The sequence below is a fragment of the Pleurodeles waltl genome, chromosome 10 (assembly GCF_031143425.1).
Source record: "Pleurodeles waltl isolate 20211129_DDA chromosome 10, aPleWal1.hap1.20221129, whole genome shotgun sequence".
Classification (NCBI taxonomy): Eukaryota; Metazoa; Chordata; class Amphibia; order Caudata; family Salamandridae; genus Pleurodeles; species Pleurodeles waltl.
Genome location: NC_090449.1, coordinates 424563681 through 424587625, shown reverse-complemented (window position 1 = coordinate 424587625; position 23945 = coordinate 424563681). Strand labels below are relative to the sequence as shown.

At 46.3% G+C, this 23945-nt stretch overlaps 1 protein-coding gene across 3 annotated transcripts in view; it reads right to left on the bottom strand.

Annotated features, from left to right (window-relative positions):
• The window catches only part of WDR90 (WD repeat domain 90), a 1338149-nt gene that overhangs the window by 1218939 nt on the left and 95265 nt on the right, over positions 1–23945 (bottom strand). For all 3 annotated transcript variants that reach the window (XM_069210679.1, XM_069210680.1, XM_069210681.1), the window contains exons 9-13: positions 23310–23537; positions 23017–23079; positions 22664–22732; positions 21876–21986; positions 16109–16254 (exon numbers count right to left, since the gene is read on the bottom strand). In XM_069210679.1, coding sequence (XP_069066780.1) covers positions 16109–16254; positions 21876–21986; positions 22664–22732; positions 23017–23079; positions 23310–23537 — 617 coding nt within the window. The remainder of the gene's footprint in view (positions 1–16108; positions 16255–21875; positions 21987–22663; positions 22733–23016; positions 23080–23309; positions 23538–23945) is intronic.

Below are 23945 nucleotides of genomic sequence, written 5' to 3'. Positions count from 1 at the left end.
TGTGGTGACGGATATCCATACTAGTGGCAATGGCTCAACCAATGGAATCCAGCTGTATCCAGGCCACAACGGATGGTAACGTTAGCAGCGTCACAGCCATTTTGTATGGCCTGGGTCAGTACAGGACGAAGATCTTATGGGACACTTGGGAGGGCCTGAGCAACAGAGAAATAGCATCCAAAAAGGTAGTTGGCACTGACCGAACAGGAAGCAAAATGTGTGGTAGAAAATACCTTTTCCCAAAGGTTTCTACTCTTTGACACCCTATCCATGGGAGCAGTAAGGAAGGAATTCAGATGCTGCCTGCCAGTGGAAGCGGAGTCAAACAAAGCGGGATTGCCCGGGGCAGGGCAATGACGCAGCGCTATCTATTGATTCACCAGGGGACCAGTGCAAAGTTTGGACCAGGCCCCTAAAAGGGCGTCTGTGAGGGCCTCACTAAAAGACAACAGGGCTCAGTATTGGTCTGCCCCAGTTGGAGAACTTCTGTTAAAATGTCAATTTTGACCTCAAAGGTGGAGAGAGGGAGGTCGAGAACCTGGGCCACTCTCCGCATAACCATCGCAAAGGAGGCACTTTCCTCAGTGGCTGGTGTTCAGAGGGGTGTCTTGACCACTGGCACCCTGGAGATTCTCATCCTAGTTTTCTTCTTGGTAGAGATTGCCCAAACTCATCTCCTGCATAATACTCATTATCAGAGTCTGTCCCAAATAAGGTCTGTAGCTTATGAGGCTTGCCCTGTGGAACTGGAACGTGGAGCAGCTCATGGCTGAGGATCTCAGGTGGAACAGGTAAAGGCTGCAGTTCAATGGACACCAAGAGCGCCCTCAGTCAAGTTTTGGGTGGTGCCAACTTTGAGAGCACAATGGGTTGCTCCTCATCTTCCAGCGTCAATAGAGTCAGCATTGTTGGTTACACTAAGGGGACCGGAGTGGAATGTGGAGCCAGAAGGCATCGGTAGAGCAGGAGTTTTAGGGTCCACCTGTTGCGAACTAATCAGCAATAGTTGATCTCTCTGCTCCTCTGCAGAAGTACCTGAGGGAGTCAGAAGACTTCCTGTCTCAGTGCCACAGACAGCCCCAGAAACTGGGATTTTGCTGGGGCAAATTGCGGGATTGGCTCCAACTTTGACCAACTTCTAAACGTGATCGAGAGGCGTGGTGATACTGTCCCACCTTCTCAGGTGTATGCGAGAGGCAGGAAGGTGCCGGTCCCACTTAGATTTTTTTATGTTTTTTTTCTTCAACTAACCTGAGCATCTGGAGCACGAAGACTGACCTATGGACTTTGACTGGTCCTAACGCGGGATCTTACACTGCTTTGCTATGTAGAGCTTCACTTTGTTGTCCCAAAAGGCCTTCAGATTTATCAACGCACATTCGCTAGAGGCCTAGAGTTGTGAGCCGACTCCAGGTATTACAGGCAAACCTAAGAGGTAGCTTCGGATCGGTGTTTTGTGGAGCGGAAAGAAAGGAACTAACACCAGTGGTCAGGTGTGAAGCCTATATTGGCTACGCACATCATTTCCAGATCAGACAGCCTCATAGCACCACCTGACGACACACAATGGTTCTGCTAAAATGTTTCTGGGTCCAGTCTGATGTCATGGGAAATATCTGAAAGGTAATGAATCTGCGGTTAAAAGTCTCTAGCACAAAAAGCTGATTTCCTGCATATGACCAGAAGCAGTGCTCAAATACAAGCATATTGGCAAACTATAGTTACAAAATTGTGTGAAATTGTGAGTTTATCTATTGAAATGACAATTAGACACCGTCTACTAAAAGCTAAACCTCAGCCCATGAGAACAAGGATTAGATCTCAATTTGCACAGTTAGTACTAGTGTTGGAAAAATGTTGAATCACCATTCAGTAGCTAAAGACGCACCGCCCAACAAGGGCGTCCGGGGAAAGGGACCTCTTGGGATGGGCTATCGCTGAAGATTTTACAATGAAAGTAGTACGGACAGATGATAAATTCTCTGATGACCTGGAAGACTGGTCTGCAATGCTTAGGGTGTTGATGCTGGATAGGGATCGAAGGGTCAGAAACTCCATACCGGAGTGAACAAAGCTGATGCATATGTACATGTTTTAACACTCCATGTTAACTACAGTGATATTTCAGGTGTCACCATTCTTTCTTGCTAATGACAAATGTATAAATACAGCTTTTATAAAAAAAAATATGGAGTCAAGTGTGCCTTTTTTTTTTTTTTTTTAACAATAGGAGATGGCCTTGCATCATATTTCTGAGGTCGCACAGTTCAATGGTGTGGCTGCCCCATTTCCACATTAGGGTATTATCAAGTCAGGATGGAATCATGGAATGTCACTGCAACGATCTAAAATTTTCCCCCAGTTCCCCTTTTCACAGTTTCTGGGGTCCTAGTCTGTGCTTGAAGAATCTTCTAGGGATCTGGATCAATAAAAAGCATGCTCCTGATGAGAAAACACTGGAGTAAAGACAGAGATTATCTACCAGAAAATTGACATATCAAAAATCCTGAAATAAGTACAAATTGTGAAGATCATTCAGCCAGCTGCAAGTGCTCAGGGGTAACCGTACATGCACAGAAAAAATAACTATAGAGACTCTTGGAGTGTACTTAACAAGGAGACTCTCTCATAATAATGCTTAAACAATTTAAGTGTAATGAATAATGTTTACATTGTCAGGACTCTATTCATTTGGTAATAAACGGTTTTAGATATCCCTGACAGCAGATCATTCTTCTAAATACTACGAATAGGTGAACAAACCCATAATCAGGAGTTTGATAGATGTGACTTCTCATAAATCTGAATTGTTCCAATCTTTAAACTGTTGACTTGAGTTAAATTATAGGGCTGTTGCTTTTAGAGGAAGCTATCTGCAACACCCTTTGATTGTATTCAGTGTACCATGCACATTTCTTTACACCTATAGAGACCTCTAGATTCAGACTGGTGTGTACATGGAATCTAGTGAAATCTATCCAGGAAGGAGCTTGGTGTGCACGCAAGGCTTAAGGAGGGTTTAAAATGGCCTGCCTCTCTCAAACAAGTGTACTTTGTGTACTGTCACAAACTAACTGTGAAATACAGAATAGGTAGGTGGAGTGGGAAGAAACAAATTATTTTAAAAGACCTGTGCAAGAAAGCACTGGACAACAGCTATTGTAAAACAAATGATTCAGCAAAACCGCTTTCTACTAGAAACAAATTCGATAAAAGGCACAATTGGGACTCAATGCTTCAGTTCTTTCGTAATGCCGCATGAATCTATGAAATGTCAGCCTGTGCCACCTTATCTGCAACCAGGGATACTAGTGGTATCTTTCTCCACAATTACAGGAATGGTGACCGGTTTATGCTGGATATGTTGCTGAATAAACACAGAATGCAGATATAATGCAGTGGGAAAGAGAAAGTTGGACAGCAGAAGATACCGCCCATTCAAAACCAGGCTAAGTTAATAAAAGATGCTCTGACTGGATCAATGTCCAATTCTGGTGCATTTTGCTCACCAAGCACTTTGGAACCATTAGATACTGACAACATAAAAACACATGACACCATTACTTTGTGGGTGTTCTCAACAGTAAGACCTGGGATGAAGTTTTCACAAAGACTAAATTTGTATCTGATATCCAAAAGTGAAGTACAGATGAACGAGTTACTTACCTTCGGTAACGACTTTTCTGGTGGATACATTAGCTACCTGTGGATTCCTCACCTAATGAATACTCCCATGGCGCCAGCATTCGACGGAAATCTTCTTACTAGTCTCTGCACGTCGACGAGGACGTCACTCTTGCCCACGCGACGCCGTCTGACGTCATACAGGCAATAAGAGGTCCTCGCCGACGTGCCGATGACAGTACCAACATTTTTTACGTGCATGAGAATAATAATAACCCAATGTAATGAAAGAGCAAAGCAACATCTCTTAATATTGTAAATCACACAACATTGCAATAAAATAGCTGTAGATTTAATATAACCTTTTTTTTTTTTTACAAATAAATATATTTATACATACGAATCATGTATATACACAATATATATAGATTTATATATAAATATACACATATATACAAATATCATATATGCAAAATGTATTGCAACTTTGAAGACCAAAAGGAGCACACTCAAGGATTGCTTGGAGAGACCAAAAAGGCAACGGGGAGGCGGGTGGGACCGTGAGGAATCCACAGGTAGCTAATGTATCCACCAGAAAAGTCGTTACCGAAGGTAAGTAACTCGTTCTTCTGATGGATACAACTACCTGTGGATTCCTCACCTAATGAATAGAGTCCCAAAGCAGTACCACGCCCGGCGGTGGGTGCCTAAATGGTCAAACCAAGAAATCCTGCAGCACTGACCGTGCAAAATGACCGTCCCTTCTGACCTCAGAGTCCAAACAGTAATGTTTCACAAAAGTGTGAAGGGACGACCAAGTTGCGGCCTTGCAGATGTCGACCACAGGAACACCCCTGGCCAAGGCCGAAGAGGCCGACTTAGCTCTGGTGGAATGAGCTCTAATGCCCTCAGGCGGATCCTTCTTTGCCAAAGAGTAACAGATTTTAATGCAAAGAACAACCCACCTGGAGAGTGTTCTCTTGTGGACTGCCTTTCCTCTCCTCTTGCCCACGTATCCGACAAACAGCTGATCCTCCAGCCGGATATCCTTCATTCTGTCGATATAGAAGCTCAACGCCCTTTTTGGGTCCAGGCGATGTAGTCTTTCTTCCTCCTTTGAAGGATGAGGCGGAGGATAAAACGTGGACAAAGTAATTGTCTGAGCTAAATGGAAGGGTGAAACAACCTTCGGAAGGAAAGCAGCCTTGGTCCTCAACACCACCTTATCCCCATAAAACGTTATATAAGGGGGTTTAACCGATAAGGCCTGCAACTCACTCACTCTCCTTGCAGATGTTATAGCTACCAGGAATACTGTTTTAATAACCAAATACCTTAAAGGGCAAGAATGCATAGGCTCAAAAGGGGACCCCATAAGGAAAGTCAGGACCAAGGACAAATCCCATTGAGGCATAACGAATGGTTTTGGAGGATATTGATTCAGAAGACCTTTCAAGAATCTGAGAACAATAGGGGATTTAAATAACGACGGTTGGTCTGGAAGACAAATGAAGGCTGACAAGGCCGACAAATAACCCTTAATGGTAGCCACTGCACAACCTTTCTGCGCTAGAGACAGTGCAAAAGACAAAACATGTGACAGATGAGCATGTAAGGGATCAATCTGTCTCTCTCCACACCACATAACAAATTTAGACCACCTATTAGCGTAGATAGATTTAGTGGAGTGTCGCCTGGCCGCTAAGATAACATCCACTACATCAGGCGGGAGAGAGAAGGAACTCAGGTTGCCCCGTTCAATCTCCAAGCATGTAGGTGCAGACTCTGGAGGTTGGGGTGTAAAACCTGCCCCTGCGACTGCGAGAGGAGGTCTGCCCTGAGAGGGAGACGGAGCGGAGGGCACAGTGAGAGTTGGAGAAGGTCGGAGTACCATACCCTCCTTGGCCAATCCGGAGCTATTAAGATGACTTGGGCCCGGTCTTGGAGAATTTTCCTCAACACTCGAGGAATCAAGGGTATGGGGGGAAACGCGTAAAGCAACTGGTCGCACCAGGTTATCTGAAACGCGTCCCCCAACGCTCCCTGCATCGGATACTGGAGGCTGCAGAATAACGGGCAATGCGCGTTCTCCCGAGTGGCAAACAGATCTATCCGAGGAAACCCCCACATCTGGAAGATTAAACAGACTTGATCTGGATGGAGACACCACTCGTGGTCTGCCGAGAATTGGCGACGGAGACTGTCCGCACGTACATTCAAGACCCCGGCCAGATGATTTGCCACCAAGCAAATCTGATGGTCCTTTGCCCAGGACCATAGCCGAAGAGCTTCTCTGCAGAGAAGGTACGACCCTACTCCTCCCTGTTTGTTTATGTACCACATCGTGGTAGTATTGTCCGTCAGGACCTGTACCGACTGACCACGAAGGGATGGGAGGAAGGCCTTGAGAGCCAAACGTACAGCCCGTAACTCCAACAGATTGATATGAAACACCTGTTCCTCTGGAGACCAAAGCCCTTTGATCTCCAGATCCCCCAGATGAGCTCCCCATCCTAGGGTGGAGGCATCAGTTATTACCGTGGCCACTGGTGGCGACTGCGCGAACGGCTTTCCCTGTGAAAGATTGTTGCCCGCAATCCACCACTTCAATTCCACAGCAGCATCTCTGGAGATCTTGACAGTACCTTCTAAATCTCCCTTGTGTTGAGACCACTGCCTTCGGAGGCACCACTGAAGAGCCCTCATGTGCCAGCGAGCATGCGTGACCAACAGAATGCAGGAGGCGAACAGACCGAGCAGACGAAGGACCTTGAGGACTGGAACTACCGCTCCATTTCGAAACATTGGAACCAATTCCTGAATATCTTGAATCCGCTGAGGCGGAGGAAAGGCTCGACTCAATGTTGTATTCAGTACTGCCCCTATGAACAGGAGACGCTGAGAGGGCTCCAGGTGAGATTTGGGCACGTTCACCGAAAAGCCCAGGTCGAACAACAACTGGGTTGTTGACTGCAGATGATGCAACACAAGCTCCGGGGACTTGGCTTTGATCAACCAGTCGTCCAAGTAAGGGAATACTGCTATCCCCTTCCTTCTGAGCTCCGCCGCAACCACTGACATCACCTTTGTGAAGACTCGAGGTGCTGAAGTAAGACCAAACGGGAGGACCGCAAACTGATAGTGCTGCGACCCTACCGCAAACCGGAGATACTTCCTGTGCGACTTGAGTATCGGGATATGAAAGTAAGCATCCTGCAAGTCGACAGACACCATCCAATCTTCCTTGTTCAACGCCAAAAGCACCTGTGCTAGGGTCAGCATCTTGAACTTTTCCTGTTTGAGGAACCAATTCAAGATCCTCAGATCCAGGATTGGTCTCAACTGACCATCCTTTTTGGGAATCAGGAAGTATCTTGAGTAACAACCTCGACCCTTTTCCTGCTCTGGGACCAACTCTACCGCGCCCTTTGAAAGGAGGACTTGAACCTCCTGTTCTAGCAACAGGAGGTGTTCTTCTGAACAATAAGATGGGTGGGGCGGGATGAGGGGCGGGAACTCCCGAAAGGGAAGGGCGTAGCCTTTTCCCACAATGCCGAGAACCCAAGTGTCCGTTGTGATAGACTTCCACTTGTGGAGAAAATGCTGTAATCTTCCCCCTACAGGAGAGGAGTGAGTGGGAAACGGTGGAAGCCTAAGGCTGCTTCCCCTGCTGCACCCCTCCAGAGGACGAGGAAGAGGCAGAGTGCTGTTGAGAGGCTCCTCTGGTACGGACCCCACCCCTCCCCCTCCCTCTAAATGACCTATAGGGGAGGGAAGAGGCGGGTTGCTGGAACCTCCCCCGAAAGGAAGAGGAATAAGAGCCACGCCCAAATCCCCGAAACCTCCTGAAAATTCTAGAAGAGGCAGAGGAAGAAGGAGCTTGCAGTCCTAACGATTTGGCTGTGGCTCTGCTCTCCTTAAATCGTTCCAAGGCTGAATCTGCCTTGGCTCCAAACAGCCTGTCCCCATCAAACGGGAGGTCCAGAAGGGTCGACTGCACATCCGCAGAGAACCCCGAGTTTCGGAGCCAGGCCGGTCTTCTTGCCACCACAGCCGTGCCCATCGCCCTGGCCACCGAGTCTGTCGTGTCCAGCCCAGACTGGATAATCTGGGTCGCGGCAGCCTGGGCGTCCGAGACCACATCCAAGAGACCCTGGGGAAGCTCCGTAAATGAAGACGAAATATCATCCATCAGCGCATGGATGTACCTCCCCAGAATGCACGTTGCGTTGGTGGCCTTCAACGCCAAACTGCATGACGAAAATATTTTCTTGGACTGCGCATCCAGTTTCTTGGAGTCTCTGTCTCCAGGCACCGTCGGGAAGGAACCAGGCGCTGACTTTGAGGAACAGGAGGCTTGCACCACCAAGCTCTCCGGCGTAGGGTGTCTAGAGAGAAAGCCAGGGTCAGATGGTGCAGCTCGATACCTCCTGGCCACAGCCCTATGAACGGCCGAGGAAGACACCGGCTTCTTCCACACCTCCAACACCGGATCCAGCAAAGCCTCATTAAATGGCAAGAGAGGCTCAGCTGCAGCAGAGGCCGGATGCAATACCTCTTTCAGCAAATTCTGCTTCGCCTCTGCCACCGGCAAAGGCAGGTCCAAAAAGCTCGCTGCCTTCCTCACCACAGCATGAAAGGAAGCAGCCTCCTCCGTATATTCCCCTGGAGATGAAAGGTCCCACTCAGGGGAAGTGTCCAGCCCACTGGCTGTATCCAGACCATGCAGTCCGTCTCCAGAGTCCTCAATCTCTCCCTCCTCTAGGACTCGCTGGTACTCTTGCTCTTCTAAAAGACGGAGAGCACGCCTCCTCGAATGAAGTCTCTCCTAGATACGCGGAGTCGACATGGCCTCCGCCGACGTCGAAGAACGGCGCCGATCTCCAGAAGCATCTGACGCCGCGTCCGGCGCCACAGGCAGCTTCGGCGCCGAGGCAGGAGCCGGAGGACGAGGTCTTGGAGCCGATGGACCAACCGGAGTCACAGGGCAAAATCCTGACTTCGACGGAGGGGCAACCTCCGGGGCCGAAACATCCGAAGCCACCGGAGCGGCCACCGACGCCGAGCCCACATTCCCAAAAGGGAGAAAGGGCATAAAGGGTGCCGGCCGAAGAGGCGCAGGATCACCCAACGAAAAAGCCAAGGGCCCCGAAGGACCAGCCGGAGCAGCTCCTGGAGCCATCTGCTGAAAGATGGTATACATCGCATTAAGAAACGCGGTACTATCGGCTCCAGGAGTGGGAAAAGCCGGATACTGGGGTGCCTGGATCGAGGGCGACCCAGACGCCGGCCTCGACGTCTGCGACGCCGGAGAAAACACAAGAGGCTGCACCACCTCAATCACCGACGCCTGACCAGGCGAAGTCGGTGACGCCGGAGAGGGCAACGGCGTCGAAGGATGCGGCGTGACCGTGGGGCTGACCTCCCAAGTCTTCCGACGCCGAGCCGAAGGTGACCTAGAACGAGACTCCTTGCTGGAATGACGTTGTGAGTCTCTACGGCGCCGGGAGTCTCGATGACGCCGGTGAGACCTTGGCGAAGAAGACTTCTTATGATGTTTCTCCTTCTTCTTTGACTTTGCCATGAATAACTTGGCCTCACGCTCTTTGAGGGCCTTCGGATTCATGTGTTGACATGAATCGCAAGTCGAGACGTCGTGGTCGGAGCTCAAACACCATAGACAGTCGGAGTGAGGATCTGTAACTGACATCTTGCCCCCACACTCTCGACAGGGCTTGAAACCAGACTTCCTCTGAGACATTATTACCGCAGAGAAGACTACGCAGCAGACAATACACTGTAACCACGAAGGTAACAGTAGCTCCCTCGAAGATAACCGTTTCGAATGCACAGAAAAAAGGGAACTGTCATCGGCACGTCGGCGAGAACCTCTTATTGCCTGTATGACGTCAGACGGCGTCACGTGGGCAAGAGTGACGTCCTCATCGACGTGCAGAGACTAGTAAGAAGATTTCCGTCGAATGCTGGCGCCATGGGAGTATTCATTAGGTGAGGAATCCACAGGTAGTTGTATCCATCAGAAAGGAAGAAATTAGTGGGACACTTGTAAAGACATTCCAGATGCTGCTCTTTCATGGATTCCTAAAAGGCTTCAGCTTTGTGGACATTCACACATGTTTCTCAAATATTCTTCCGTCCTGATGCATGAATCTGTGAAACGTAAGCCTGTGCCCCCATACCTGCAACCAGGAATGCTAATGGTACCCTTCTCAAAAACTGCATGAAGGGTGACAGGTTTATTGCAGGTATGTTACTGAATAAAAACAGAATACAGATAAGGAGGTGGCGTAGGAGGCTGGCCTGGTTTGTAGTGGGTACACAGGCACTTACACCTTATACCAGGTCCAGTTATCCCATATTAGTGAAATGTAGTCAGTGTCTAGAAACCAGGAGGTCTAGGGGTAGCTGTAGCTGAGCAGCCAACGCAGAACTAGGAGACATGCAAAGCTCTTGCAATACCACTATATTCACACAGTACTCACACACATGAAAGAAAATACTCAGCATTACAAAAATAAAGGTACTTTATTTTGGTGATACAAATGGCACAAATATCGTAGAGATTATACTCTCTTAGGAGGTAAGTAATATATAGTATATACAATAGAATCTAAAATCAGGTAAGTAAACAGTCAGAAAACAGTGCAAATAGTGAAAATCAACATAGGTTGCCATAGGCCAAGGGGGAACACAAACCATATACTAAAATACTGGAATGCGAAAAGGCAGTTACCCCACCTAAGCAAGTGTAGTGTGTAGAGGGACGCTGGGAGTGTAAGAAAAAAACCAAAGGTAAGTAATAGAACCTACCCCAGAACCCAGGAAAAACGGGAGTAAATCACGGTAAGTTTCATGAAACACACAAGAAATCGTGATAGAAGATTATGCAAGAACCAGAAGACACTGCAAGACACCAACAATGGATTCCTGGGCGGGACTAATCTATGGCTCTGGTAACTCGTCCTTCATCAGAGGGGTGCTGATCTGGATAGCCCCAGGGGTTCCCTACACGGTACAACGCAGCACAACAGATAAGGATGGCATGTTTATACAACTAATGGGGCTGCTAGATGGGGAGGCGTTAATGATTAATGGGCTATATGTCCCGAACGTTAGACAAGGCGAATTCCTACAAAAAACGATAATCACAATTAACAAATGACTTAACTACATCCTGCATATGGGGAGGGGACATGAATTGAGTCCTGCAAATAGCGATGGATAGATCACATCCCCCCTTGGTGGCTGCCCCAATAGCAAAAAATTCTCAGACACTACAATCATGGATGACAGATCGCCGCCTGATAGATATATGGAGACATCTGCATCCACACGACAGAGAATACTCCTACTACTCCCCAGTGCACCTCCTCCACACCCTTATTGACCTCATTCTTACCTCACAGGACTTAACACATAGAATAACAGGTGCGGACTACGCCGCCAGGGTAATCTCGGACCACTGCCCACTTATTACACACATTAGATGGGGTAGACCTCGTGCCTGTATTCCAACCTGGCGCCTACAAACTCAACGACCCTCCGTTCAGAAAAGAGATAGCCACACACATCTCTTCATATTTCACCCAAAATGATGGGACAACAAGCTCCAGAGCTATTGAGTGGAATGCACACAAGACAGTCATAAGGGGGATATGTATATCAACGACAGTGGGAGTACGTCAAACACTGGCACGCGAGCTCCATAAACTAGAACAAGAGGTACACTCCACAGAGTGAAACTTTGCAAAAGGCACGATCACACAAGCGGCGCTCTCTGGCATTCGTGGTCAATGGAATGAGACAAATAACCGACTCAGGCACTTTGACCATCGACATTACATGGCCCGCACACGCAGAAGGGGACAGATCCAGCAAACTACTAGCATGGCTCATAAGCAACGAACATCGGAATTCCCCTATAGGCGCTATCCGCTTTGATACAGGATTAATAGTTAATACACAAGCAGAGATAAACAGTGCCTTCAGAGAGTATTATGGCTTACTATACAAGGCGCAACCCCCACCTACAGCAACACAATTAAGCGAGTTCTTTAACGGCATTACCCTAAACCGCTTAACGGCTAATCAGGTGGCGGATCTAGATAGACTGATAGATCTCAAATAAGTACAACAGGCACTACAACAATTAACACATGGCAAGGCGCCCGGAAGTGATGGTATACCTATTGAATATTACAGTTCGTTCTCGTCTCAAACTTTAGCAATGTTAACGGAGGCCCTAAAACAGGGCCAGCTCCCCGACACTTGCCGTGAGGCGCTGATAGCGGTGTTACCTAAAGCTGGCTGCGATCCATTAGATGTACGCTCATACAGGCCATTATCGTTGCTAAACACAGACCGCAAATTACTTGGTAAAATCTTAGCTAAATCGCCTGCTCTCCTACATATCAGAACTGGTCCATCAAGACCAATCTGGCTTTATTCCTGGTCGCAACACTTTCAGCAACATTCGTAATTTACTGCGCCTAATGGAAAACTCCCCAGAGGGCGACTATCGTCAGGCTGCAGTATCACTAGATATAGAAAAAGCATTTGACACACTAGGATGGACTTTCCTGATTGAAACGCTCCGTCGCATGGGTTTTGGACAGACTTATATTGACTGGGTGAAAGTGTTATACGCTAATCTAATGGCGAGGATCAAGACAGGCGACACGATCTCCAAGCCACTCAGCATAGAAAGAGGTACCAGGCAGGGATGCCCATTATCCCAACTCCTGTTTGCTCTGGCCATTGAGACACTGGCTGCCCATCTCCGCACATTGGCCCAGTCTTGGGGCGTCCATGAGGGCCGGGCACATCGGATAGTGTCCTTGTATGGAGATGATGCGCTAATTTTCCTCAGCGATCACACGGAATCCCTGTCTGACCTATTGAACCGACTGCAAGAATTTGGCTCGGTGGCCGGGCTAAGGATGAACTGGTCAAAATCATGCATATTTCCCATGCGCCCGGTTCCTGAAATTCACAGGATAAACTCCAAACCGGGTGACTTGAAGTGGTGTCACGCCACCTTTAAGTACCTAGGAATAAACATATATCACGATAGCCGGGACCTAAGGGACGGCAACCTCGGCCAAGTGATTAGATCCATAAGGGGCTCCCTGCCCTTCTGGTGTTCAATCCCACTATCGCCTATGGGCGGAGTGGCCATAGCAAAGATGATACTATTACCACGCCTCCTGTATTTCTTTAGGGCCCTGCCGTTGGTACTAACTGCTTCCTTCTTCAAACCCTTGAACAGTTTACTGACTGCTCTGATATGGGGCAATGGCCGAAGACGAGTAGCATTATCCAAAATATGTCAACCACATACTCTGGGGGACTAGGGGCCCCCAGATTTTAATTATATTACGCAGCCGCTCAACTGCAATGGATATCTACCTGGATCGGGAACCCCACCAGCGCAGAAACACAGATGATTCGATCGGATCTCGGCAATACCGAGGTATTGCATTCTCATGAACCGCGAGTGTCCTAAACACTCACGCAATATCCTATTGACTACTGCGCACTGGGTCTGGGGCCGATTCGCACTATTAGGCGATAAAATCCCACAATACTCCCCTAGGATCCCACTGCTGGCTTATCCGAAACTTGCAAAAATAGCAACCAAGGTGGGTTTGAGCATATGGGGAGACAAAGGCGTACGTACAATCGGTGACATATATAATGACGGGCAACTCCAAACATACGAGGCACTGGCCGACAAATATACCCTAGGACAAGGTAGCTTCATAGCTTACGGAGCAGTACGACAAGTAATACGATCTCTGCGGAAATGCGGCAATGCAGAACCTAATGTTTCTCCCATTCTTCACCCCTTGTTAGAAAGCATAGCCGCCCCAATAAGCGTATCGAATACATACAAAACTCTCACCACTCATATCGAACATACACAGGAACAAGCAAAAACAGATGGTACTATGTGCTATCAGAACCCCTAACACAACACACATGGAACCAAGCTATGAAAATGATCTATGAAGTATACCGTAACCCCCGCTTCCGGTACACACAGTTCAACTATGTGCACCAAACATGCATGTTTCCACAGTCGCCGCAATCGTGTCCCAGATGCGGAACCACAGAAGCCACTTTCTTTCATATGACATGAGACTGTCCCCAATCCGAAACGTATGGAATGACATAATAACTTTGCTAGCCGAGTGGACAGACACTACACTAACTCCCAGTCCCGAATTATGCTTATTGGGCATAGGGCAGTGTCCCAAAAAACGCAAACACACATTTCGATGTATTGCCCTAGCACTGGTGATGTATAGGCGCCTTATAGCCATGCAATGGAAAGCACAGAGCGCCCCAAGTATTGTCCAGTGGCGTGCTGAGCTGCTGCGGTGGGCTAAAGCTGAAGCACAGACACTGCAGCTCCTCTTGGACAAAGTAATCCTGGTCAAGGGCCTGGACACATGGAACTCTTGTGAGTGTTGTAGAAAGAAAGGATGACTAGCGTCCTCACTGAAAATAGTAAATAACAGATAACACCTGACACTTAAACAATGACTCCAAGACACCAACACAAGTGCTCACTGTCACATACACCACAAGTCGTAAACCAACATACGTAACTGAGATATGAGGACAGCCCAGGTATATTGCTAAACAAAAAGGTGGGGGGAGACCCCGTACTGGCTCTCCAGGGACGATCTAAATTAGGGGGTCCGGCTGCCGTGGGTGCTTTTACTCGGGGCTGCCACACCATCGCCTTCTCCCCGAGTTGGGGCCCCCAGGCCCCCGGACCCTCCCTGAATTACTCTTGGGCTGCAGGTATGGCCGCGCGGCCCTGGCTTGGGGGCTAGCTTGTCAGTCCTTTGCTCCCTCCTCCCTTACGGCGCTCGCTCAACCCACTCCTGCTCTATTCTTTGTGTCCTTCCTCTGTACCTTTAATCTCATTACTGCTATCTCACATGGTGTGCCAATTATGCACTTCAAATGTACATTACCTCACTGCGCCCTTTTGCTCACGTGCGTGGGGGCTCCCGCGCATCCATGATTTGGGGGGGGGGGGGGGGGGGGGTCTCCTGCACAGGAATGGGAAATGTGGCAAACCAAGAAAACTTCAATGTACCTATTCCCTGGAGCAAATTGTAATCACCTGTATCTTTCTTTAGTGTTGCCTGTTGGCTGATATAATAATAACAACATATTAAAAAAATAAAATTAAAAAAGTATTGACTTATGTCCAGTGCACGCATAAAATGGTGTCCTCGCATTCCTGAAGTCAAGGAAAATGCCCCTGCACGACGTGGGGACACCTCTGCTAGTGCAGGGATGCCCTCAAACAGAGGTACTTTGCCCCCAACCTTCAGAGTTGGAAGGCCTGACATATAGATGACTTATAAGTGGCCTGATGCAGTGTAAATGGCTGTGAAATGGTGCATGCACCATTTCACACAGGCTGCAATGGCAGTCCTGCAGAAGCCTTTGCATGGGCTCCCTATGGGTGGCAAAAGTAATGCTGCAGCCCATAGGGTTCCCCTGGAACCCTAATGCCCTGGGTACCCAAGTACCATATAGTGAGGACTTATATTGACCAGTATGCCAATTTGGGATGAAATACTGAGTTACTAGTAAGTAGTAATCAATTTGAGAGGAGAGAGAGAGAGCATAAGCACTGGGGTCCTGGTTAGCAGGACTCCAGTGACACAGTCAAGCATACTTTCAAAAACAGTGAAACATACTGACAAGCAGGCCAAAAACCATAAGCACTGGGGTCCTGGCTAGCAGGATCCCAGTGTCTCAGTCAAAACACACTGACATAAGGCAGAAATTGGGGGTAACATGCCAAAAAGAGGGTATTTTCCTACAGGTGGGAAAGAAAGTTGGACACCAGCAGATATTGCCAATTCAAAACCAAGCTAAGGGCCTGATTACAATCTTGGCGGATGGGGTTACTCAGTCACAAACGTGACTGATATTGTGTCCGCTGTATTACGATCCCACTATATCCTATGGAGATCTTAATACAGCAGACGGAATATCCGTTACGATTATTACAAAGTATTCCATTTGCCAAGATCAAAATCAGGCCTTAAGTTATTAAAAGAGGCTCTGACTTGAACAAATGTCAGATTCTGATGCAGTTTGTTATCCAAGCACTTTGGAACCGTTAGATACCGACAACAGAAAAAAAACAATTCACGATAGCATTGGTTTGTGGGTGTTCTCAACACTAAAACCTTGGATAAAGTTTTCACAAAGACTCAATTTGTATCTCAATTTGTATCTGATGTCCAAAAGTTAAGCACAGATAGGAAGAAATGAGTGGATTCCCAGAAGGCTTCAGCTTTGTGGACATTCACAGATGTTTCTCAGTATTAAACAATCTTGCTTAAATTCATAAATCAATCATGTTGCGTAAACTTCCAATGAAACACTTTCTGCCCACACATCGCCCAGTCTCTTCCGATGAACATACCTGAGTGATGAGACAGAGTGCACATGACTTTTAAACATGGAGAGACAAGAACCTTTCAGAAAATTCCACAGGCGCACCATACTTAAGTTGCCAGTTTGTGCCGATGCCAACAATGTGCAGTTTCCATTAAACGCCAAAGCGGATACCTGCAGAGAACATTCATAGGCACAATTGACAGTTTCAGTGTCGCAGATGATTTCTAAAGCAATGTTAGTATCTAGTCATCCAAAGCTCTTAACCTCCCCTAACAATTAATGATTGCTATGGTTTACGAGATGGCTCAGTATTATTTATACATCAGCATCAAAGAACTAATTTTAATTAATCCCCTAAAAGCGCAACTTGCGTACCTTTCATTAGCGGTTTTTCTGTTGGTTATTACATCTACATTCATATTTCTTACCTTTTGAATATCCCAAGTGTCAGTTTGAATCCAGAACATTTTCAGTAGCTCTCCAACGCTGATAGGTGGGGGTGTTGACTATCATGAGCTTGCATGCGGGGCTCTGTGATGTCACTGGAGTCATAAAACACCCTAGTTGGCGTTCTGATGTCAGTTACCATCCATATTTTTATAGCATCTTGGAGGTGAATGGATGAAACCAACATCTTAATTAGATAGGCACAGTTGTCTGTAAAACTAGAAAACCAACAGAACTATTCATAGACACAGTCATGCAAAAGGGGAAGTAGGTGGGTGGGTAAGGAATCTGCAGGTAGATATAGCATTCACCAAAAGCAGTGTCACAGAAGGTCAGTAACTTGTGCTTCTGATTAATACTTTGACCTGAAGATTCCTCACATTTGAGAAGATTCCCCAAGCAGTCCCTCCACCCAGAGGTGACCACATGGCTGTCTATACAAAATAGACAAATTGCTTCGCTCATTCAGTTATTCAATCACCCCTCCTTACTTTAGAATTCAGACAATAGTGTTTCGCCAAAGGATGAAGGGGGAGCAAGTTCCACTTTGCATATATCGATCACATGCACTCTTCTCTCTAGCTCTCAAGCAGAAGTAGGGATCTGGTAGAATGGGCCCCAATACCTTCTGGAAGTTCCCTGTGCACCATATGGTCGCAGATCTTGCTGCACAGGATAATCAATCTTGAGAATGTCCTTTTGTGGATTGCAACTTCTTGTTGTGTTTCTTTTGTGGTGTATGTATTGTGTCAAGTGTGTTGTGAAAACGCTTTATGTTTTGCCTCTTTAATAAGCGTGACTGCTCGAGCCAAGCTACCAAGGGAGCAGGGGTTATCCTATGCAACTCCCTCCCTTGACTACAGTGGTGGGTTCTGCCTGGCTTAGTTGTATACCCTAGCCAACCAGAAACCCCATTTCATTTCTAACACCTTGACTTTCATTATTCCAACATATCTCAAAGTGCTGATCTTCTAGCCTGAATTCACATGTTCTGCTTTGTAGGGCGCACCACTCTCTTGGTATCAAGATGAAGAAGTCTTTCCCCTTCTTTCTGAGGATGTGGAGGCCGGTAGAATGTGGGAAGGGTGAACGATTGGCCTTAGTGGAAGGAAGTGACCACTTTCAGCAGGAAGGCAATCCTGGTTGGTAATACCAGTTTGTTGGGGATGAAAGCGGTGAAGGGCGGTTTACACTCTGCGCCTAAGGTTCGCTTAACCACTATCACATCAGCCAGATGAGTAAGAAGATTGTCTTGAAAGTAAATAACTATAAAGGGACAACAATGTAAAAGTTGAAATAGTGTGCATGTTAATAAAGTAAGAACCAAATTGAGATCCCGTTGTAGCATGATAAATGGAGCAGGAAAGTGCCAGCAAGAGGGGAAAATTGAGAATATCAGACAGGTGAGCCTGAAGGGGTTGGGGGGGGGGGGGGGGGGGGGGGGAGAGGGGAATAGGGATGGGAATGTATAGCACCATCTCTACCATGTAACAAATCTGGACCATATGCTGGAATAAACAGTTTTGGTGAGGTGTCTCATTGTAAAGTTGCCTGCAGAGATACCATTGGACAGCCCCATGTGCCAGAATGTAGAAGGCTAGCAGACCGAGTAGTCGTATGACTGGCAGGGAATAAATGATCGCTCCATCCTGAAATATTGCAATTATTGCCTGAATATATTTAACCCTCTGAGGAGGGAAGGCTCTATTTGATGCAATGTCCTGTGCTGGCCCTATTAAAAGGATGTACAGAAAGGGCACCAGGTAAGATTTGGGCTTGTTGATTGAAAAGGCCATGTTGAACTACAAGGTGGTTGTTGCCTACAAGTGGCAAGATACAATCTCTGGAGAGCGGACCTCGATGGGTCAGTCGTCCACGTAAGATATTGGGATTCCCGTTCATCTTAGATGGGCTGCAACCACGGTCATCACCTTTGTGAACACTCAAGGTGCTGAAATTAGGTCAAAATACCCACAAACTGGTAATTTTATGATCTAACCGTGAAGCAAAGGAACTTCCTGTGTGACTGCAGGATGGGGAAGCATCCTGCAGGTCGACCACTTCATCCAATCTTCCGTTTCCAGCAGCAGCAAAACCTGAGTCAGGGATAGCCTTTTGAACTTTCCTTTTTGAGAAACCAGTTCAAAACCCTGAGGTCTAGGATTGGACTTAGACCACAGTCCTTTTGGGGGGATCAAGAAGAAATAAGAGTAACATCTTTGACCCCATTGCTCCTCTGGAACCTACTGCACTACGCAGTTTTGGAGCAAGGATTTAAAATGGTTGTTGAAGGATGTGAAGATGGCCTTGCAGAAGGGAATCTGGCTGGCGAGGGAAGGGAGGTGGCGATTTTTAGAAGCATTAGGCATACTCTCTTTCCACAATTTGTAAGACCCAAAAGGTCTGAAGGTATGACACTCCATGCTTGTGAAAAGGAGAAGGCTACCCAACTCCAATGGGTGATGAGTATTCCAAAAATGCGGAACTGGGGCTGCTTCCATGTTGTGGCTGGGTAAGAGGAAGAGGAGAGAGAGGCAGGGATAGGGCAAGTTGTTATTCCCTGCCATGCCGCTCGTAATTTCTGTAGAGTGGTTCTGCCTGTTACTGGTGTTGAGCAGAATTTTGTTGGTGCCTTCAAAAAGGAGAAGCCTTTACTAAACCCACAAATTTTATTAAACTGTCAGTAATCTCTAGGTTTGGTTTTAGACAAGGGATCTAGCTCTGGCTTTGCTGTCTTTGAATCTTTTAAGAGCTAAGTCTGCCTCCGCACCAAAGAAAGGAGAGATGCATCAAAGTGTAAGTCCAAGTATGTAGTTTGGACATCCAGAGAGAAGCTTGAATTTAGCGACCAGGAGGGTCTTCTTTGGGAGACTGAAGTCACCATAGCTCTAGCCACTAAATCCACAGTGTAAATGCTGGACTGAATGACCTCTTTGAGAGGGATGACCATCATTTATGAGCTCTTTGAAGTGATCCTGAACCTCGTTTGACAAGTTGGGGGTAACAGACCGAACCAAATCGATCAGCGCGTGCAAATATTTCCCATAAGGCAGTGGTATTTATGGACTGGGGTGCCACACTTCCAGCCGAAAATACAATTTCTGTGTATCTCAATCAGATGGTGAGGAAGGTCATGATCTGGGAGACAATTTTGAAGAACATGAAACCTTTACCACAAGATTTTCTGGGGAAGCAAGGGTTGACTAAAAGTCAGCTTGTTGTTACAAACGTACCCCTGCTGACCCTATCTGCCTGGAAACAGCTGTAAATGTTGTTAGTTTTTCCCAAATAGCCAAAGTAGGCTCAGTCGGGACTTTGGATTTGACCTCTGTAGATGAAAGTTCCAGATCAAGAATTTCTGCTGCTTCTCTCTACAGAATATGATGTCACTTCAGGTTGAGGGAGACTCTGTGGGGAGAGCAATTCCCACTTGGGGGTGGGGGAAAAGTATTGAGGCCCGTGGCACCCTTCAAGCCTTCAAAATGCAGGTCCATCATTATGTGTTCATCACCTATCTCATCTTAGGTATCTTCATCCCTGAAGGAAGAAATCTCTTCTTCTACAAGCGTCTGTGCTTCCCTTTTAGAATGATGGGGGCACAAGAGGCAGGTATTCCAGCTGGCTTGGTAGCTGCTCCGGAGGTGTCGTTTGTGGCACCACTGGAATCAGCTGTGTCATCACAGATCTATTGCGCTTTGACGACAAAGGAGATGAAGTTGGAACAAGTAACTGAGGTAGAGCAGACTTCAGCATTCGTGCTGCTGGCATCAGTTGTGTAGGCACCCGGGACACTTAAGGCAACGCAGGAAGGGTATGAAGGGTGCTGGCTTTTAGGGTGCTGGAACACCTCCCAGCGAGTATGACATTTGTCCCATGGGACCAGTTGGTGCACAAGAGGAGATCATAGTCATGTTGAAAAAGCTGAACTCGGCTTTCAGGAATAATGATGGATCTGTCCCACGTGTTAAACTCTGGGTATGGGTGTTTGGACTGGTGCCTCTGGATTGACACCCTAGGTGGAACACTAGCTGGAACTGTGCCAGCTGAGATGGAGCATCTAGCGTGGAAAACTGGGCACCAGATTATCTTCTGTGGGTTGTTCTTGGTCTGATGCAAGATGAAGAGAAGTTGGAGGTCTCAGCCACATGCTTCTCAAAGAACAACACCTGGGCTTTTGTCTTCTCTTTTACTTGCATTTTCCCTTTGATGACTTTGAAGAATGAGGTGATAGAAAATCTCATCCACGATCTCAAAATCCATAAGTCCCAGATGTTAAACCACAAGCTTTGGCTATTAACAGGTTGGCTTTGCTTTCTGTAAGCGCCTTGGGATGCATTTTTTTTTTTTTTTTTAAACAGGAGCCACATGCATCAACGTCATAATCAAATCCAAGGTATCAGAGAGTTTAAATGAGTGTCCATGATGGACATCGGACCCTCGCAGTCTTGACTTGCCTTGAATCCAGATTGTTTTGGTGGCGACATACTGAAGAAAACTGCAGTAATAAAATGAAGTAACAAAATCATCAAATAATGATAATTCTCTTGAGGAGAGTTAAAGGCTCCAGATTGCATCAATGGCTCAGAAAGAAGCAGCCAACAGCAGCATGCCGACAGGGGGCTTTAGGGGCTCCAGTGACATGACAGCGGACGCATGCAAGCTTGTGATAGAGCCAGCAGCCCTTACCTGCATGGGAGAGCTTTTGGAATGGTTCTGGATCCAAACAGATCATAGGGATATTCAAAAAATTAGCAATCTGCAGGTAGATTAGGTATCCATCGGAGTAACTGCTCAAACAAAACCAGCTTGCTTCAAGATCATCTGCATAGTTAGCATTTACATACATTCACCTATTATCACCTGTACTGGAACACTAGTCAATATTTGATGTGGTATCACTGCTACATTTCCCCACAGCCAGCAATCCTAAACAATGTTCCATAAAAACTTTCCAGTCATTGCTTCTACACCATCCCCCCATATCTAGCCCTTACGAATAAGCTCCCTTAACTACTGCTCATATTCCACTAGGCAGTCACTGCATTACGTCCCTCTCCCTATTCATAGTTCCTACACTAACATCCCCAAAACCACTGCTCCTTCACCATCAGCCAGCCACTGGTCCTACATTATCACCATCATATCCAGCATAATTCCAGACAATTTCCCATTCCAAACAACTGCACCTACATCAAACGTTCCCTTCTCCTCATTCATTGGTCTACACCCCCTTTTTAGTAAATACTTCAACTGTAAGCCTCAGTCGTTGCTCATATAATCTGTGGCAGCATCATGAGACAAGAGTAGCCAACGCTGAAATAGGGTGACAAGCTAATCTATTTTACCTTGTCCGTGTGTCCAAGAAAGAATGTCTGTTCACCGGTATCAATCTGCATGGCAACTATAATAGCATGGCACGGATAAACCACAGAAGTGCCCAATTTATTCCAAAGTGCCTGAAAAACACAGATTGGCACAGTAAGCAATACAGTTGGTAATTTGAAAAAGAAATTCCAGTAACAATTACAATATAAAGAAGAAAAGTAGCATGACACCCAGAGAACCCTTTCATACAGCATACAGGGAAACAGGGAAGAGGAGCCACGAATGTAAGACAGGGTAGAGAAATAAAATATGGAAGTGAGGCGGCCATTGAAAGTAAAGGAAGACAGGACAATATTAACATGCAAATGCCTAGGGAGGCACCTCTTACCCACTGTAAATACATCTGGGTAATATTCCCACCATTGAACTGTGTTATTAAAGAAATGGCCCACTCTTATGCAAATTATTCCAACCCTGCCCATAAAAGGAGAACTTGGGCCCAATTGCAAGGACTTAGACTTACAGAATAAAATATTATTTTGAAATGGTCTAGCTGTACCTCTAATACATTGATAATTTCTCTAATCTATATTTTTATTATTTTCCGTACACCTGTGACCACCAATGAAAGCAAGTTATGTGAAATAACAGGGCACAGTCAGATATATGCTCTGCAAAAAGCTAATACGCTTTGCACGATCTTTTGTTTGTTACTGTAATAAAACGTCCTGCTGCTTTTCATTCTATACCATCTGAAGTAAAGCTTAATTGTCTATCCCCATTAAACCCCAAATGATTGACTACTTACCCATCGGGTTGTATAGCCCCCAAAGCCAATGATTTTACTCAGCTTAAGGATTGGATCAGGCAGGAGCCTCTAGAAGAGAAAATAATATTATTGCTTGTGCTTCATGATTCTAAAGGTTTGTACAGCCACCCCACATAACTGACATTTTAGACTAAATGCTGCTCTCAAAGAGCTCTTCAACTACAGAACGTGGTTCTAATATGAGGTTGAATGTTGGTTCTCAACTATTAAGCTCCCTTTTTCATCAGAGATGCATTGAATACAGTGCCTATGCGCACCTGAAACCTAGAGTATCACACAATTCTCAAAGTCTGGGACACAAAATGGTCATTTATTATTGAAGAACTTCTTACCGTTTTCATCAAGAGTTTCTTTCCAGATAAGCTCACTAGCTTGATCTCCTTGGTGTGAGGGACCTAAAAATCCACCAATATTATTAAATGCAAATATAAAAAGGATTGGAAAAAGCAAAGATGCAGCACCCATAGATAGAAATGTCCACACAATTAACAGAGAGTGGAAGATGAAAACAATTCTGAATGCACAGCATTAGAGATCAATTAAGGACATATATGCAAGCCACAAAAGCGTTTTCGCCCTTGGACTGAAAGCAGTTTATGCTCGTCTTGATCCTCTGATTCCATACCTCATCTGAGCTGATGCTGTGTCTGTGAATGGTGACCCCACCGTCTGGGTGGGTATGCACATGGACTCCATCATCTCCAGCCTTCACTCGGGCGGGGACATTGTGGCAAGCTTCTGGTGCTTCATCATCATCCATCCCCCTATCAATGCAGGCAGTATTGGAATGCCCAGAGGACGTCAAAGAGATTTTTGGGATGGTCTTTGTTAATAAAGGAGTCCGACGAGGCCTCTGAGTAAAAATAAAAATTGAAAACAATTCCAACGTCAGAAGAACGTTAGGAGCACCATGAAGAAACTACAAACCTCCTGTGTCCTGAAGTGAGCATCCAATACAATATGTACTCCCAAGACCATTAACAATCCTTTCATACAAATTTAATTTCAGACCTTTAAGGTTAGCCATATGCACCATGTATTTTTATGCAGCCGCAATAGCTTTAAGACAATGGAGATGCCGTAAGAGATGGCATCAAAGACATTAAGGCACCTACTTCAAGGACCAGCATCAAAGGTTCTGGCTTACTTCATGCTGCTCAGCTAACACAAATATATTTCTAGTGTCTTTGCACTACATAAAAACTCCTAACTCAATTTACTCTTATTTGCAATTTTCATTTAATAAACATTTGTTCTCTCC